At 45.5% G+C, this 18,547-nt stretch overlaps 1 protein-coding gene across 5 annotated transcripts in view; it reads left to right on the top strand.

Annotated features, from left to right (window-relative positions):
• Positions 1 to 242: 242 nt before the first annotated feature.
• The window catches only part of JPH1 (junctophilin 1), an 81,917-nt gene continuing 63,612 nt past the window's right edge, over positions 243 to 18,547 (top strand). For all 5 annotated transcript variants that reach the window (XM_036492278.2, XM_004588057.2, XM_036492277.2 and 2 more), the window contains exons 1-2: positions 243 to 813; positions 5,592 to 6,351. In XM_036492278.2, the coding sequence (XP_036348171.2) occupies positions 435 to 813; positions 5,592 to 6,351 (1,139 nt within the window). In that variant the 5' untranslated portion in view covers positions 243 to 434. The remainder of the gene's footprint in view (positions 814 to 5,591; positions 6,352 to 18,547) is intronic.

The raw sequence follows: 18,547 nt of genomic DNA, 5'->3' as shown, positions 1-18,547 counted from the left end.
GCGCCGCGCGGGGCCGGGCCTCGGCGCCCTGGGAGGGGACGAGGGGCGGGCACGGGGCGGCGCCCGGCTCACGTGGGCGGGCGGGAGCAGCTGAAGGTCCGCTCGGGAGCCTGGGCTGTCCTCTCGCGCGCGGCGCTGGCCGGGGCGGCTGTAGCGGCGAAGAAGGAGGAGGCGGAGGACAAGGAGGAAGGCGGCGGCGGAGGCGGCGGCGGCGGTGGTGGTGGTGGTGGTGGTGGTGGCGGCGGCGGCGGCGGCGGCGGCAGAGGAGGGGAGGACGGGGGCGGCGTCGGACTGGAGCCGAGCGGCGGCGGGAGCTGCCCGGGGCGCTGTCGTGAGCTTGCCCGCCGGGCTCCCACCCCCGAACTACACCCTGCCGTGCCCAGCTCTGCCCGCGTCCGTGCCCCCGCGGGGAGCGCGCCGGGGCTGCCCCCCGAATGACGGGCGGAAGGTTCGACTTCGACGATGGCGGCACCTACTGCGGCGGCTGGGAGGAGGGCAAGGCGCACGGGCATGGCATCTGCACGGGGCCCAAGGGCCAGGGCGAGTATTCGGGCTCCTGGTCGCACGGCTTCGAGGTGGTCGGAGGCTACACCTGGCCCAGCGGCAACACCTACCAGGGCTACTGGGCGCAGGGCAAACGGCACGGGCTGGGGGTGGAGACGAAGGGCAAGTGGATGTACCGGGGGGAGTGGTCACATGGTTTCAAGGGGCGCTACGGGGTCCGCCAGAGCCTATGCACCCCCGCCCGCTACGAGGGTACCTGGAGTAACGGGCTGCAGGACGGGTACGGCGTGGAGACCTACGGGGACGGAGGTGAGCGGCGTCGCAGGCGGCTCGGCGCGGCGGGTTTTGCCCGGGGTGCGGGGAAGCAGGGTGGACGCGCGGCGCACGTGTCCGGAAACCCGCCAAAACACCTGGGGACAGTGCCCACCTTCCTGCCTTGCCTCCCTGCCGCGGAAGGCTGCGCAGGGGCGCAGGACTAGGTCGCAAGGCTTTGGGATGACCGGCTTCTTGGAGCGGGCTCGGTGTCAACGCCGAGGGGAGCGAGGCGTGAATATACCTGGCCGGTGCCAGCGCTGCACTGCCCCCGGGAGGGAGCGCCGCCCGCGAGGGTTGGACTGGAGCGCGGACGCTGTCACTTGAGTCCGGTCACAGTGTGTTCCTGATCCCTCCCTCTCCCGGCCCGGTTTGAAATCGCCACTCCCGTGGAGCTAGCGCGAACGCTCTGAGGCTGGTGTGGCTGGCGGTCCGTGCTGACCGCTCTCCGGATTGGTTTCACGTGGAGTCGTATTTCGCTCCTGGTCCTCTAGTAGCCTAAAGATAGAAGCCAGAAATCCATAACTAAGATGTTGGGGGGATTGGACCTTATTCGGGATGAGTTTGGAAACGTCCGTGTTGTTGGGATTCAGGAGGCCACCTGACAGATGTGGAGGCAGAGATGTAGTTTCCCCCTGGTTTTCATTCGGTTCTTGAAACTGTAGGTTTCCAAACTTTCTGGTGGTTTGGAGATCACTATGCAAACTACCAGAAAAACCTGTTAGCGCAGCCAGGTTTACAGCATCACAAGTGAAAGTTGTGTTCTCTCTAGCACCTGCTGTCCTGGGAGGGGCTGCGTTCATTAAGAGCTGCGTTCAGGTGTATGACCTAAACAGTAAGCCTGGCGGTGAACAAAAAGCATCTTGTTTCTGTATTCGCCAAAGACAGTGTTTGTCCTGGGACAGGAGTTCCTTTTGAAATTAGAGCGTGTGTACATTGTTGAAACAGGTGTCCCAAACCTGATGCATTTCCTTGTGTATAAAGCTAGGGAACACAGACAGCCTGAGCTTTGGAAAACACATTTTTTGATAAGCATAGTCTTATTTAATTGGAAGGATTGTAGGAGGTGATGTCCCCCTTTGGAATTAAGCCACTCAGGATATTAAAGCAATCCAATTAAAAGTTGCTCCAGCCCACTGCAGCCCCAGTTATGCCATTGCTTATATAAAAGCTTATACAATTTGTACACTTCACTTACTCAGAACACTTGGGCCGTGTTTCAAATGCAAAACAGCAGAATGGTAGGATTTGCTAAAAAGGACATCTTTTCATCCTGCGGTATAAAGAATATGGTTCTCACGGATTAAAAGGGGGGAGAAAACTTTCTCTAATACTTTTCATTGGGCTGTATGAGTCCTGGGTTCCACAGTAGTTTAATCAGGGGCCTTAAATTGTCTGAATAGACATTTAAAGTACTTTGGTTGACAGCCCTGTAAATATGTGGCTGGTTTTTACTGGGGGCCCCCGGCTTGACCATAAGACAAAATTCCATGCTCAAAAGTGAAATGCAAAATGTGTTTTTTTTTTTTAATTGTGCATTTTGTAACCTTTTAAAAAGGCTGCAGATACTTCTGTTACTGAAGTATTGGAAGGTTAAAAATAGTCACTTTTAAAAGCTACTAATTAAAATCTCTTGGTTTAGGATCTGTTATACATAGTAATGAAAAAAATATTACAGTAAAGACTGTGTTGTAGAAGCCCAAATAAACCTCCAAGATAATTTTATGAATTTGCTTTAAAACTAACTCTAATTTTTTTCTTTAAAAGAAGAAACTAAAAATTTGGCATCATAATACTGTAGTTTTCTTTTTCTACCAAAATAAATCCACAAAAACTCACCATACTATAATTAGGAAGAAAAAAGAAACTAAAAAATTCACTGAGTGTCTACTCAGTGCTAGTGGACTTGCTGCTCTGTGTTCACTTCATTAGAAAAACCTGTTCATAATGAGGGTTGCAATAAAAAGGAGTAGCTGTACATTAATGTCATTTAAAGGTTTTGACTAAGATAGGAATACCACTTTATTACTAAGAGTGAGCTTGTTTTTACCTATCCATTCCTGTACACTGTCAGATTTAAAATCTGATGCATGTGTTTTGTGGTTACATTGAACTGAAAAAGGAACGAAGAAATTCCAGGTGAGAAGTATCCCTTTAAGTTATTCCTGACTTATGAGTGGAATGTTGTTGACATAGAAACCCCTTGAATACGAAGTACCATATTCATGAGCTACATGGCCAGGGGCCTGGGATTTCTTATGCAAATTCCAATCTAATACTTTTTCACCTGTCATGAAACAACTGAGACCACCAAGAAATGCCCATTATTAACTTTTAAGTGTATGTCTACTTGCACATATCCATTCATAGCGTATAAACGTACGCTGGCATAGAACAGTTCATATTTGAAACTCATTCTGAGTTGGATATCTTCCACTGCGAGATGGTGTAGTTAAAATGGCTGCATCCAGAAGAATCGGCTCCCAGAGGAACACAATTTTAAACAAACCTGTAAGAATTTTTATGCTTGTGAAATATGCATTTATATTTTAGGAATCAAGAGGAAAGGATTAGAAGTGGAACAGCAGGGCGAAATTGGAACCCGCCTGCTTCTTAAGGAAATGGTCCTTTTCTCCAGATTCATTCACTAGACCTGTTTTAAATTTTAGATGAACTAACAATTTTGACTGTAAATTAGTTTCTAGCAATTGGGAGAAGGTGGTGTCCCCCCCACCACCCCGGCCCCCTCCCCCGCCCCGTCCCCGCCACCTCACCTGCCACATCCCTGTTTGGCAGCTCCACACAAATGTAAATTTCTGGACTTGCAATTGCTTGACTTCTTTGGAAATTCTAAAGAGTGGTCTTTCTTTTGGAGGGTGTCAGATGTTCCCATTCACCAAGAAGGCAAGGATGAGCTTAAGATAGTGCCTGTTGATGGTAGCATTTTTGGAAAATGTTCGAGCAAAATTAACTTTCATTATGTAGAAGCGTTCGAAGGATATGCTTGTAAAATGAACTTAACCAAAAATAATAAAAACAAGGAGATTTTTCAGTATGGAAAAGTCAGGTTGGATAACTTTCATCATAGAACTTAAAATTTCGCCTAAATAGGCAAAGGAAAAGTCCAAGTTGAAATTTCCATTAGTTCGGTTCACTTTCCTGAGAGATGGCAGTGTTTTGGAGAAGGCCAGTATTCTGTAGGGAGTGTCTTGCCATGAAATGGTGTAGTGACCATCTCATTCTTTGGGGGGTATCCTATTGAGAAAAGCACGGCCCACCCGGCTCCTTTACATATGTTGGGTGAAGACATCACATCCACCCAGAATACATTATTCACAGTACCTGATCCATCTAGTGTTTCATTGCACCATAACACTATATTATATAAATGTGTTAAAATGAACAGCCAGTGATCTTGAATTTGGTCAAAACTTTTAGGAGCTATTCTAGTTCTAAACAGCAATAAAATAGCCAACCCTTGTTTACACAGTGATGAGAGACCACTAGCATTGTCAGTGGTTTAAAAACTGTGCTACACAATGAAAGCTTATGCATGGTACTATAAAACACAAGTGTTAAGTCTATACAGTCAGAAGTCAAGATCAAACATAAGTTATTACCAATGATAGTGGAGGTTGTTATGGATAACACAGGAACAATTGCATTTTGAAATTTCCAGATAGCTTCCTTTGGAAGCTATTAACATTTTCTTTGAATTAAAGGAAATGACCTTAATTTGAAGACAAATCCTAAATTTGCTAATTTAATGTTGATATCCTCCACACCAGGCTATTTTTTTAATCTATATTTTGCAGAAGCTCTATTTAAAAATTACTCTATCCCTGAAAAGTATAGTATTTATTGGAAGACTGATCTGGTGTGAACAAGGTTCTAATGAGCATTGCCAAGTGCATACTTGCTCTGAGGTGAAGGTCAGGACAGAGCAGAGGGTTTCTTCTGGCCCGGCCTGTGAGCCACACCTATGGGAGCTGAGTGTTGTTTTAAGAGTACTTCCTGCCTTGAGGGTGCTGCTGGTCTGAGCTGAGTGGAGGGACAACCCAATGGAAGAGGCTGGGCAGTTCCAGTGGGAGTGTCCAGGGAGAAGCAGAGATTTTGGCAAGTGATGTGACGCCAAGCTTGCCCTTTCCAGTGAGAAGCACAAACGTTCAGTTGCTGATGTTTTTATAAGGATATATATTGCATTTGTCCAGTCACTCTCAGCAAGGTTGACTCAAATCCAAGTAACAGTAGACAGTAAATAGTTATCCTACCTTAAAGAAAGGGTGCTGAACAAAGCAGTTCCCATCCCAGCCCTCTGGGTAGCTGATATGAAACCTTTGTGCTTACTGGAAAGTAAATACTGATATAGACCTAAAAGTCATTTTTATTTTTGTTATTTTTCTTCCAAATTAGTGAGATTCAGAAATAGAATGCAGAAGATGAAATTTCTAGAGCGTTGCCTAAAGAACATTCTTTTTTTGTTGTTGTTAAAAAGTAGTGCTTTTCCTCTAAACACTTCTTTAAATGAAAGGTAAAATGGATTATATCATTGCAAACTCCTACACGAGTTCAATTACAATAAGGTCTTAGTGACAGAATTATAGGATGTAATAGATTGGATTTAGGGGAAGGGAGTGGGGTGAGGAAAGAGTGGATTTGATCCTGGATCTACCTGTCTGGTACCCTGGGTGCTGGTAGTCGATCCTTGGCTTCTCTGGGGCCTCTGCCACTCATACTTTGAGCTCTCATGCTCTCTCCCTGTCTCCCTCTCCAAGGTACCTACCAGGGCCAGTGGGCCGGCGGCATGCGGCATGGCTATGGCGTGCGCCAGAGCGTGCCCTACGGCATGGCCACGGTGATCCGTTCTCCACTGCGCACCTCGCTGGCCTCGCTGCGCAGCGAGCAGAGCAACGGCAGCATCCTTCACGATGCTGCGGCCGCGGCCGATACCCCGACGGGCACTCGTGGTGGCTTTGTGCTCAATTTCCACGCGGACGCTGAGCTTGCAGGCAAGAAGAAGGGCGGCCTCTTCCGCCGGGGCTCGCTTCTGGGAAGCATGAAGCTTCGCAAGTCTGAGTCCAAGTCTTCCATCTCCAGCAAGCGCAGCTCTGTCCGCAGTGACGCGGCCATGAGCAGGATCAGCTCCAGCGACGCCAATTCCACCATCAGCTTCGGTGACGTTGATTGTGATTTTTGCCCTGTGGAAGACCACGTGGACGCCACCACCACGGAAACCTACATGGGCGAGTGGAAGAATGACAAGCGCAATGGTTTCGGCATCAGTGAGCGCTCCAACGGCATGAAGTACGAAGGCGAGTGGGCTAACAACAAGAGGCACGGCTATGGCTGCACTGTGTTTCCCGACGGCTCCAAAGAAGAGGGGAAATACAAAAATAATATTCTGGTTCGCGGAATAAGGAAGCAGCTTATACCCATAAGAAATACAAAAACTAGGGAGAAGGTGGACAGAGCGATTGAAGGCGCGCAAAGGGCAGCTGCCATGGCGAGAACCAAGGTAGAAATCGCAAATTCAAGGTAGGTAGACAGAGGGTGGCTGGTTTGGTCAGGTTGTTCCGTGAGTAGCAAATATGTCAGTTTGCCTGCCGTACTGGTTATATGTCTGGTACCCCCAGCCCCCTTAAAAAAAACCATGAAAGATAGAAACTGGTTTAGCCTCAAGAGATGAAAGTCAAAGATGTACTTGGTGTGAATCTGAAATTTGTCAACAAATGATGTTCTAATGACTTTTTCTTCCTGTCCTAAGTTACTAGCCTGAATGATGGGTTCACTCAGGTCCCGTGTCCCTCTTCCTGCATCTGGGAAGTTAAGGACATCTGGAATACTGTCCCAAGAAACTTGTATCTAGTGTGCCAGCAAAAACTGGGTGCCTCTATTCTAATACAGAAGTTGGAGGTGTGCATAATCCTCCCTATAAAATAATCATTTATGAAATTCAGATTTTGTTTGTTGGAACCTTAGGGGGAGATGGGTTTTGAAGAAGCCACTGATCCCATGATAGGGCAGAACTGGAGGGTTACATGCAGAATTCAGCCCATGTGTGAAGCAGCAGAGCTGGTCTATGTGGAGAAGGCAGAGAGACTAAGGCATATGAGAACGGCTGCGTTCGGGGCTGGGAAGATTAGATCATTGGTGTATTAAAAGGAAAGGGGTGGGGGGAATCTGACATGGACAGATGGGCCTCTGACTGTGCCAAGGTTGGGAGAAAGTGGAGCATTCAGAACCTGCTGGAGTGAGAAGGATAAAGCAGGTGAATTGCAGAGTGACAGGTGGGGTGTATGTGGGCGTGGAAGGACTACCTACTTCAGGTTTTCCCATTAATGGCTGGGTGTACGGATGCAGAAGTGGAGACAGACACACCTTATTGGGTAGAATTTTTTCAGAGCCGGATGTCAGATGTTAAACAAAAAACTGTTGTAACTGGGAATTTTTATTCTCAGGCGTATTAGCTCTGTGTTTGGAGTAACAAACTTGGCATAAAATGTTAAGAATTCTGGTTCTGCTTCAAGAAAGCTCTTCCAAAAAACTACACTTCCTGTTTGAAAGCAGATAAATAGTATTGTGTCTCCGAGTTTTTGTTATTGGCCTTGGATTAAAGATCCACCGTCCGTCCTTTTTTTGTTGAGCCATATGAAATTTCTGACATTTGGATTTTTGAGTGTTCCAAAATTGATTTTATATTCTAGAACTCCTTTTTTACTGTGTCTTTTTCAGGACTACTATTTGCTTTGTAGTGTCCCAAACACCAATTGGAAAATGAAAGAGGTTGTATTTTTTAAAATTATCTTTTGGGTATAAAAAGTCTTCAAGATTTTCATCTTTATCCCAAATGAATCCTTTTCTGATGTTTCTAGTTAATGAACACACACTTTCCTGAAGGGTTTCTCCGATTTTAAGCATGTTCTAATATACATGATTGTTTTCTCTGATAACCAGGTGTTAGAGCTTGCTCTTCAAGTTGCTTATAGATGCTTGGCACATCTAATCTTTGGGGATATTTTGGCAGTCAGTTAGCTTTTAGACATAGCAGTATCCTTTGCCAGGGCCTCATCTCTAATTTTGATTACACTCAAGAATTCTTCCGTTTTATTTCCACCTTATAGTTTAGCTGTATGCTGGAGGCAGTTTGGTCTTGGCAGGTGGAAAATAAGCCTGCTCAGGACCCTCTAGCAGATGACCTGTTCTAATTGTTGACTTTTATGATTCGTTTAAATTATTGATACCTTCAAGCACAGGGGGCTACTTGTGATGCAGAGAGCATCCGTGCTCATGCTGCAGCTTCGGTATACCTCTTGGGCACAGAAGTGTTTGGGATTTCACATTTAAAAAAAAATTGGACTATTTGTATACATAGAAGGTGTTGTCATGGGGCTTGGACCCCAGTGTAACTAGGGCATTTGTGTATGTTGCATGTTTGTATCTTGCATCCATAGCCGAAAGGTAATTCTGTAGTATAATCATCAAAGTCTTCACCAAGTCCTCGCCATAGTCTATTGAAAGCCTTTTGGGGGAAGTAGTATGTAGTTTAGGAGTACTGTATTATGTAATTGTAGTCAAGAAATGTTGAACTTAAGGTAGTACTTTTAGCTAATTCATTACTTCATAAATATTTTGCTTAGTGCAGTGAATTAAAGGTTGTTGAGATAGCTAAGTGAATAAGCCAGTCAGAAAGGAGGGTACTGCACAGTTGCACTTACACAATATAACTAAGCTAGTCACACTTAGAGCAGCAGAGGGAAGCAGTGGTTGCCAACGACCAGAGGGAGGGGGACGGAGTGGCTGGCTGTGCAGCAGGTGTACAATTTCAGTTATGCAAGATGGATAAGTTCTAGAGACCTAGAGGTGAGCAGTGCTGTAGTCTGCATTTAAAATGGCTCAGGGGGCAGGAGTCCTGTAAAGTACTCTTGGCACAATACAGTTTTGGTAGCACAATGGACAAATGAAAAGCGTTCAACTTGCCTTACTCTGTTTTCCAAGCTCTTTGCCATAAAGAATACTTGAGATGTTGCTTTGGCACTTGTTTTTGGAGAAAACTGAAGGACTGACATTTCCTTTATAACAGCTGTGCATTTAGAGTTACTTTGTAAGAGTCTTTTCAAAATTTGTTTGATAAATAAAAAGAGGGTTTTTTTTTTTTAAGTTCAAGAGATATCCCAGAAACAAGGAGTTGTAGCTATTGTTGTTGTCATGAACCCTAATTCTGTAAGACCAGAGGATCGGTACTTCCCTCTCTGTAGTGATTGTTAATGACTTCTCAAAATATTGACAGTTGAAGAACATAAAGTGATACATGCCCCATCCAGCAGAATGGGAACTAACTCCGACTCCTGGCAGCTCACTCCTTCCCACCCCCCCACCCCCGTGAACAGCAGCGGGCGGGGTCAGCTAATAGTCACATGCCGCTCAGCTTGTCCACCGGATGTCGGTAATCACTCTTCTCCCTCATTTCTTGCACTTCTCAGATTGGCCTTTAAGTCCCAAGGCACCCGGTTTGCCTTCCTGGCATCTTCCTAGTCTGCACTGAAGCAGAGAGGGAAAGGAGCTGCAGTCACCAGTCTCCTTGGGGCAACTAGGATGCACAGGGCCAACCTCCTCTGACCCAAGATCAAAGATAACAGTTTCTGTGGGCCTTGAATAGAGAGGGAGCAGCTTGTTGCTGAAGGCAGCTCTGAGCCGCTGGTGACTTCTTACCAGTTAGGAAATCTATGGGTATGACGGAGTGGTTAGTAGCTGTCATATAGTGGATATCGTGTTTGTAGACACTTTAACCAGCAGGTTAACACTTAGGGAGTTGTAATCACCCAGAGTGCTAGCAACTTGCCGACTCCCAGAACTTTTTTTTAGCCTGTGACTCTCATCCAAAAAAAAAAAAAAAAAAAAAAATACTGTGTTTAGGAGATTTCACAAAATGTTATTATCCTATTTTCTTGGTTTTGAAGATACAAATCATCACCAGGGCTGGGAAGGGGTCTCGGAGACCTTGTCTGCTAAGAATGGTCCAAGAGGTGAGTGTTTTCGGCCAGTCGGCCTTGCATCTCAGTTACCAAGACCATTCCCTGCTGGCGAACTTGTCTAGTTCTGTAATCCCCACCGTCCTATTTTATAGGTGTAGACACCACTCTAAGAGACAGATCTGAAAGAGAAGAGCAGAACCAGTCCTCACGCCAAGGCTGTGTGGTCTTTGCTGCATCTGCCTAAACATTTGGTACTAACATGGCTAGTCACTCACTTGTGAGTCCCTGGAGTACTGGGTAGAGCTTGTAAGTAGAGCTTCCTATATGTAGATGTAATAGGCAGAGTCTGTTTTAGAGAGAAGACTGACCCCCCGCACCCCCCTACCCCCCAACCCCCACCAGTCCCAGCTTTGGAAGAGTCCCAGGCGAGCATACAGGCCCGGGCCCAGGCAGTCCACAGCAGAGATGGAAGGCGGCACCACCCATCACCATCCTGTTTCCCTTCAGGTTCTTAAGGGCTCTCAGTGTATTCCATTAGCTCTTGCCTCCAGTCATTTTTTCAGCTGCTCACATTATCTTAGACACTTTTCTCATGTGGACAGTTTCTACTCCATTGACTTTTATCTCCTCTAATTCTTTAAGGCAGATGTTTAAAGAAATTTCTGCTCCTTGAGAAAGTTATCTTAAGGATGAATGTTACAGTGAGACATTTAGTGGAGAAAACAATGAAGAAATGATCCTTAGAGAATCATTATGTCATGTGAGTAGATCATTTAGGAAGGCTTGTGGGCAGAACCAGAGCTGTGTGTGAGCTGAGCTTTCCGAGAAAATTGTTATGCCAGAGGATGAAAGCTGTATGTTGAGAGGACTGGGAGAGAGAGCTGGCCCGAAGTCCTGAGCACCACAACCAGTTGCTTGTACCAGCTTGCAGCAGTATTAGGGAGAAGACACACTACCAGGTGAGAGGAGAGAGTTTGTAGCAATTCTTAGGTTTTGTAGCCTTTGGCAGGTGCAGTGAGCAGTCTCCCTGCAGCTGCTAAAATGGGCTGGTGCGGGGCTGGCCAGGCTCCCAAGAGTGGCAAAGAAGAATTGGTGATCAGGACAGGTTAGCCAGTCACTGAGGACTGTGGTCTTGCTGCCCAACTCTTCCTGAGCGCTAGTGGTGGCCCCTGAGGCAGCAACAGAAGCACCTAGACAGAAAGTGTCCTGAGGGAGCCCTCTTCTGTTCCCTGACGAGGGCCAGCCCCACCTGTATCATTATGGTCCCAGCTGTGGCTGCACTGGGGGACAGAGGCAGCCAGATGGAATGTGGAGTCCCTCATGCTTGGCTGACCTGCCGTGCGAGCGAGCTTGCCACCTCTTACTTCAGAACTGAAGGTGAGAATTCATGTTTGCCAATGGGAGACTTCACTATAGAAACAATGCATACTTTTCCTACAGGTGTTTTAAAAACTGTTTCCCAGGGAGTTCTTTAAAAGTGACACATAAGATTCTTTTAAAAGTTCATGGGAAGTGGACGTAAAAGATTTATTTTGTTGGAAAATTTGAAACCCTTATAGATTTTTCATAATACATATTTTCTTGGAGCTTTTTAAAAACTCCCTCGTGTACATAGGGTGGTGTTTTGTTTTTGTTGGCTACATGATTATAAACCTTTTAAAAAATATTGGAAAGGTAGAGTTGGGAAGGGGGAGTGATGGAGAGAGGTAGAAGGTCCATCTGCTGGTTCTTTCCCCAAATGGCCACAGTGACCAGAAATGAGCTGATCTGAAGCCAGGAACTTCCTCCGGGTCTCACGTGGATGCGTGGGCCCAAGCACTTGTGTTTTTCCAGGTAAATTAGCGGGGAGCTCGATGGGAACTGGAGCAATCAGAAATCAAACCATGTGGCACCCAGATGCGATGCCAGTACCACAGTCAGCATTTATACTGGGCATGCCACACTCCTGGCCCCTAAACGTATCATTTATTTCCATTTCCCATGCAGTTTTAAAGGTCTACCTTGCTTCAGTTGCATCCTACTCCCCTCCATTCTTCTGTCCTCACAACAGCTTGGCCACCCAGCTTGATTTCAGTTGAGAACAAAGTTTCTGTGCAGCATGTCCCTGTGCGTGGTGGCTCTGCTGGCTCCCCTGAGCAGCTCCTGTGACTGCCGCCTCCTCACTCAGGTGCAGCTGTAGAGTCTGTTCAGTTAGTGTCCCCACCTCCACTCCTGCCCTCATCTCTTCCAGCCCCCTCAGTCTACATAACATCACCCCATTGTCCTGTTGGATATCTGGCTCCTATCTGGCTCCAAGGTGCCTGGGGAAAAGCCCCAGACCCTCAAGGCACCTTTACTGGCTTTTGTATACCTAGGATCAGGGCACACTGGTAGGCTCTCTAATAAATATTTGATGAATGAGTGAATTAGGTTGTCCAAACCAGCTTTAAGGTAGGACGTTCAGCCCTAACCATAGTCGAGGAAATAGCAAAATCATGCAAATGTATTGTTACAGGTGTCCTTTCCCTCAGCATCCTTACAAGGCTTGGGCCCAGACTAAGAGCTTCTGATTAAGTGAAACAATTGTCTTCAGTCTGTATAGATCTGAGCCCATTCAGTGTTACATAGTTGCAGTTCTCTGATATGGAAACCCTAGAAAGTCAGCTTGACTCTCCATAATGCCCTTAGCCCATCAGACACATTTGATAATGCCAGAATATGTAGTGTCAGAACATGAGAGCTTATGGATTCTTAAAAATCAAAGTTTGCTGAATGTCTGATTGTCTTTGCTTTCTTTTAAACATTTTTATTTCCCTGCCCCTTTTGGGGGGATTATTTTTCTTAACCATAAAGACATTCAGTGTAACACATAAAGCCGACTGGGATAAACAGACTGTCCTGAAATCATTTGACTTTATTCATATTTCATTTATTAGTAATTAAGACCCAGAGTCAACATGAGTCATTGCACATTATGGATCCAAATTAAACTGACTACCAATTTTGGGAAGAAGCTTATTCTCTGCCAGATGGCTGTGAAGGACTAGGATTTTGAAATTCTTAAGTTCTGTTGGAGAAAAGAATTCTGTCTTGCAAATCAACATGAGTAGTTTTTCTGTTTCTTTTTTTCTTTTTACTCTGAGATTGTTACACAGGTAAATTTTAGGGAGAATCACCAAAAAATGTTGGTGTTTATGGCTAAGAAAAGCATTAACTTTTTTTAAATGTTATTTTTTTTATTATTTTACAATACATTTGCATAGATCGTGAGATTTCCCATATCCACTTGCCAGTTCCCCCACCCTCAGTGAGTTCCCCTGTGTTATTACTGTAGTAGAGTTGCCATTGTGTCCTTTCTGATACAACTGTTCCTCTGTTACCTTTTCCACCTTTTAGGAGCCATAGGCAGAGATTTGAGTAAACCCTCAGACTTGGGCTCAGAAAAATTACCTCAGTCAGTAACTTCAGATCAGAATTCTTTGGGAGATTGAGAGTAGCTATCACAGGTTTTGTAAATGAGCGATATGCAGTTAATACTTTCAAAAAAGGTGTATTCCTACAGTGACATCTTCAGAAGTGAAGCTTGATAGAAAGCTGCAAAAAAGCCAAACTAAGAGAGAGAGAAATGGGGTGAGGAAGGGAAGGCAGAGTAGAAGGCCAAGAGTCAGACCGACCAAGCTGGCCCACAGAGAGCGTGCTCATCCGTGTTCGGGCGACCCATCTCCAGCCTCACGTGTGTGTGACCTCAGTGTGCTAGCAACAAGCAGTAGCACTTTTTAAGACTGAAAAAGCACAAATTGAGCAAAGCACTGGTATATTAGAGCTATACTGGGATCCTGTTATAAAGATAATGTTAAAAAGTTCACATGAAAAAGTAAAAGGGGGGCCTAGTGCAGTAGTCTAGCAGCTAAAGTCCTTGCCTTGCACATGCAGGGATTCCATATGGGCACTAGTCCTGCTGCCAGTGGCCCTGCTTCCCATCCAGCTCCCTGCTTGTGGCCTAGGCAAGCGGTAGAGGACGGCCCAAAGTCTTGGGACCCTGCACTCACCTGGGAAACCCAGAAGAAGCTCCTGGCTCTGGATCAGCTCAGCACAGTTGCAGCCACTTGGGGGAGTGAACCAGCAGACCAAAGATCTCTTTGTATCTCTTTCTCTCTATATCTGCCTTTCCAATGAAACAGATAAATCTTTAAAGAAAAAAAAAGAAAAATGGATTTCAAAGATAGGTTTAGGGGCAAACATTATGGCATAGTGGATTAAGTTGCTGCTGGTAACACTAGAATCCCAAATCTGAATACTGATTCCAGTCCCAGCTACTCAGCTTCCAATCCAGCTCCCTGCTGCTGCTCCTGGGAAGACAGCAGCAGATTGTCCATGTGCCCGATTGGGTCTATACCACCTAAGTGCGAGAGATGAAGTGACTTCCTAGCTCCTGGCTCAGTCCCAGCTGTTGTGTGTTACGGCTATTCAGGGAGTGAACCAGTAGATGAAAGATACTCTTGCTCGCTCACTCCCTGCCTCCCTCCTCCTCTCCTTCCCTCCATGTGTGTGTGTCTGCATTCCTCTTTCTCTGTTGTTCTGCTTTTCAAATAATTTTTTTTAAATGGACGGACCTATAGTTTATTTTAAATACTTTATTTATTGGAAAGACAGAGTTATAGATTGAGAGAGAAAGAGATGTTCCATCCCCTGGCTCACTCCCCAATGACCGCAATTGTCAGGGCTGGACCAGACCCAAGTTGGAAGCTTCTTCAGATCTCTCAAATGGGTACAGGGTCCCAAGCACTTGGGCCATCTTCCATTGCTTTCCTAGGCACCTTAGTAGGACCTGAGTGAGAAGTGGAGCAACTAGGACTTGAACCAGTGCCCATATGGGAAGCTGGCACTACAGCTGGTGGCTTGATGCACTATACCACAGCTTTGGCCCATAATCCTTTTTTTAAAGATTTGTTTGTTTTTATTTAAAGCCAAAGAGATAATGAGAATTTTTCATCCACTGGTTCACTGCCCAAATGGCTGCAATAGTGAGAGCTGAGCCACCCTGAAGCTAGGAGTCTTTTTTAGGTCTTCTGTGTGGGTGCAAAAGCCCACGCTTGGGCCATGTTGCACTGCTTTCCTGGACACATTAGCAGGAAGCTGGATCAGAAGTGGAGCAGCTGGACTTGAATCAGCACTCACATAGAATGCAACACCTCAAGTGGATGTTTAACCTACTGTGCCATGGCACTTGTTCCACATAAATATTTAAGAAAAAAATGAGTATTCATGGGTTTCCAGATTTTTTTTCATCAAAATAAACTTTTAATTCTATTTTCTACAACCTATATGAAATACTGTTGCACAGGATAGCAAGAATTCAAACTTCATATTGTTTAGGTGAGTTAATGTGTGTCACCATCATCTATGATATATCTTGGAATTTTTGTGTTGCGTAAAAAAAAAAAGTTCTGCTTTACACCAAAGAATGCTTATGTCCTCTGGGCAAGAAAGCAGGGTGCCTGCTCTGACTTCCGTGTGTTTTGCTGGGGCTTCTACACGAGGTGTCCTAGAACAGTCATTATGGGGAGAGCGGATGAAACCACAAAGATTATCCCCTGGGCCACTCTGTCCTGCCCCCAAGCAAGGGGCTGGCCTGGCTGCAGTAATACCAAGAGGTGTAACTTGGAAACACAAGGAGACTTCTGTTCAATGCTCCTTCAGCTCTGGGTAATATCACTGTCCATTTAACAGCTCATTGCACATAACATGGGAACATACTGTGTTATCAGAACCTTGGGTATCTTGTTTCTAAAGATCTTTAAAAAGAAAAGGAAGAAAAGCAACCCTCCCACCCCAACCCCCTCAAAAAACTCTTTCAGCCCCCCCATATCCAGACATATCCAGAAACTGAGGCAGTGAGGTGGGCATCTGTTTCCATGGCTAAGAAAAAGGTTCAAGTGAATGCAAATTGAATGAAAAGTAGTCTTAAAGCCATAAACAAACAAACAAACAAAAAAAAAAACGAAGAGTCCTACAAGTATGTGGAGTGGTTGGCCATTGAGAAGAGTTTTCAACTTGAGTCCTCTAGGCATGGCTGTGTACTGGATTAAACAGTGGAGAAGGGGAAGGAGCAGATCCTTCCTAGGGTACAAACATGTACAGGGCGATCTTTGAGTCTGCCGTGATCTGTTCAGTGAGGACTGGCTAGCTGTGAAGGATGGAGCAGAAAAACAAAACAGCCTAGGTGATAAGCAGGTTTTGAGGACATATGTTGACCTTGTTTTAACTGTAGGCACCAGTTTGCTTAGAAAATGCAAATGCCAACAGCTTATATCTCACTTAGCTCTGAAATACTCATAGGATACTTTTCTGATGGTATAAATATGAAGACATGAAATGACTTAGCTTCACTTGTAATGAAAACCACCCCATCAAGATATTTTCTGGAAAGCCCCCAGAAGTGTGATTGCATTCGGGCTCCTGTCTACTCTGTGAATTCCAGCCCTGACCCAGGGAAGCTGTTTTCAGGCTAGTGAGGGGTGAGCTCCAGGTGGCGGCTCCTTCTCAGAGCAGCTGCTGGGCGGCCCAGGCACCCCCCCACCCCCCGCCCGCGCACAACTTTCCATTATGGATTAAGCTGACTCTGCCAATCTCACTTTACTCAAGACACCAAGCTGGCCGCTTGCAAGACCAGTGCCTTGCAAATCTTTGAGATGCTTTTCTTATTATAGATGAAATATGAACATTGTGTTTAGGAACAGGATCCAACAAATGCCAGAGGTATTTATGTAAGTCATTCAGCTTTAGTACAACAGCCTCTTGAGAGAATCCAGCTTTTCGTAAGTTTGCCTTTCTATTTTAGATGGTGTTTCACGTTTATTTGTATAATGTGCTAAGTTCAAAATAAGCTGCTTTCTCAGAAATTTAATATGTGAGGAATCAGGATTGCCTCTAAAATAGTTCAACTCTTTGAAGTCAATCTTCTTAGGATTTCCATGTTGGCCAAAAGAAACTTATTTAAGCCACATAAAATGCATTAATTCACTTTTGAGTGTGTTTAAAATAATAGAGATTAACAAATAATTTTGTCATGCTTTATTTAAAAAACCTTTTAAATAGAAATTTTAAGTAGTTTTACTGTACCAGATCAATCAGATTTTGGTCCTATTGGTTGAGATAAGCCACTGTTTACATTTGTACATTGATATTGGCATGGGACCCTTTTTTGTTTTTAATGTTCATTTGTTTTCATCTGCTTGAAAGACAAAGCAGTAGGGAGAAAGATTTTCATCTGCTGGCTTCCTTCCTAAATGCCCCCCGCCCAAGTCCAGGACTGGTCTGGAATTCCATTTTTGTCTCCCTTCTGGGGTGGCATAGGCCCAAACACTTGAGTCATCATCTGCTGCCTCCCAGGACACATCAGCAGAAAGCTGGATCAGAACCAGAGTAACCAGGACCAGAACTGGCACTCCAGCATGAGTTGCAGGTATCCCAAGCAGTGGCTTCCGCCACTGCCACAAAGCCCACTCCTGGTGCTTTTTAAATTGGTATCTTCAAGAGTTCATACATTTCCCTTCATGTAATGTCAGAGAGCTTTGAGAAGAGCCTAATAGGCTAAAGGCGCAGAAAAGATAGATATTCCCCCGCAGACCAGCAGGGTCCACTTCCAGGTGAGAGAGAATCCAGGAGGTTTGTGATAGAATCTTGCCCACCCACCAGCAGCCCTGGTCACGCCTTCCCCACTGCTCCTCCTCCTCAGCCCAGTGATCTGAAAGTCAGGTTGCCTTGGAAATGGGTAAATGATCTTAAAGAATGGCCTCCTTAGCCCTTCTCTGTCATGAGTGAGCACGTTCATTAATACTGTGGCATGGGCTAATAAAGATGGGATAGCTAGCTCATTTTTGTAAGGTTTGGTTAGTGAGATACTCATTTTAATCATTGTTATATTAATCAGTTACTTATCATATAAATTAAATTTAGGACAAAAACCCAGGCCTTAAATTTTCGAGTCTGGTTGAGACAGATTAAAGAAACAGTCACTCATCTGATGTTTGGCACTTGACTATGACCTCGGATAGCACATGGAGAGGCTTAATCAAAACGCAGCCTGAGACTGCAGAGGGCTCTGCAGGTCATCCAGCATCAGATCCAAAGGATGTGTGGGTGTAAGGCACAGTGGCCTCCATGTGTCTGGGGTAGGCTACCGTGTTCAGTGTGGATGGAAAAAGAGTGCTGGGTGAGCGGTGTTGAGAGATGAACAGGGACTTTTCAGCTTGAATCTAAGGGGAAGCTTGGGCATTATCCCAACGAGAGGAGAAAGCTCTTAGTGAGCTCTGGGCAGGAGACTGACAAGGCCATATTTAGAAAGATCACTGTGGCTACAGGTGGTGGTGGAGAGCACAAAGTAAGAGGCAGTCAAACTGGAGACACACTAGGTAGCAGGCTGCTAGCTAGTAGCCTAGGTCAGAGCCTCGGATTTGTGCTAGACAGTGGCAGTAGGCAAAGAGGTGAATGTATGGAGGTGCTTGCCCGGCCGGCTCATAGGATCAGACGTGTCATTGCATGAGCATGTGAAGAGTCAGTTAACATGTTAAATTCTGGGCCTGGGTGATGGGAGGCCTAACGGTCGCGTGATCTCAGAAAAATACCAGACAGGAATTCCACGGGTTGAGGGAGAAAGATGACTTTTTCTGGCTTAAAACGTAACAGGCAAGGTGGACATGGGAATTGGGGAGATGTGCACTGTGCTTTGAGTCCAGGGAGACAGTATTCATGAGACACGCAAAGAAAAGGGAATTCTG

This window comes from Ochotona princeps, chromosome 9 (genome assembly GCF_030435755.1).
Source record: "Ochotona princeps isolate mOchPri1 chromosome 9, mOchPri1.hap1, whole genome shotgun sequence".
In the NCBI taxonomy this organism is placed as follows: domain Eukaryota; kingdom Metazoa; phylum Chordata; class Mammalia; order Lagomorpha; family Ochotonidae; genus Ochotona; species Ochotona princeps.
Note: the sequence above shows the minus strand (reverse complement) of the source record. Positions and strands in the feature narration are given on the sequence as shown.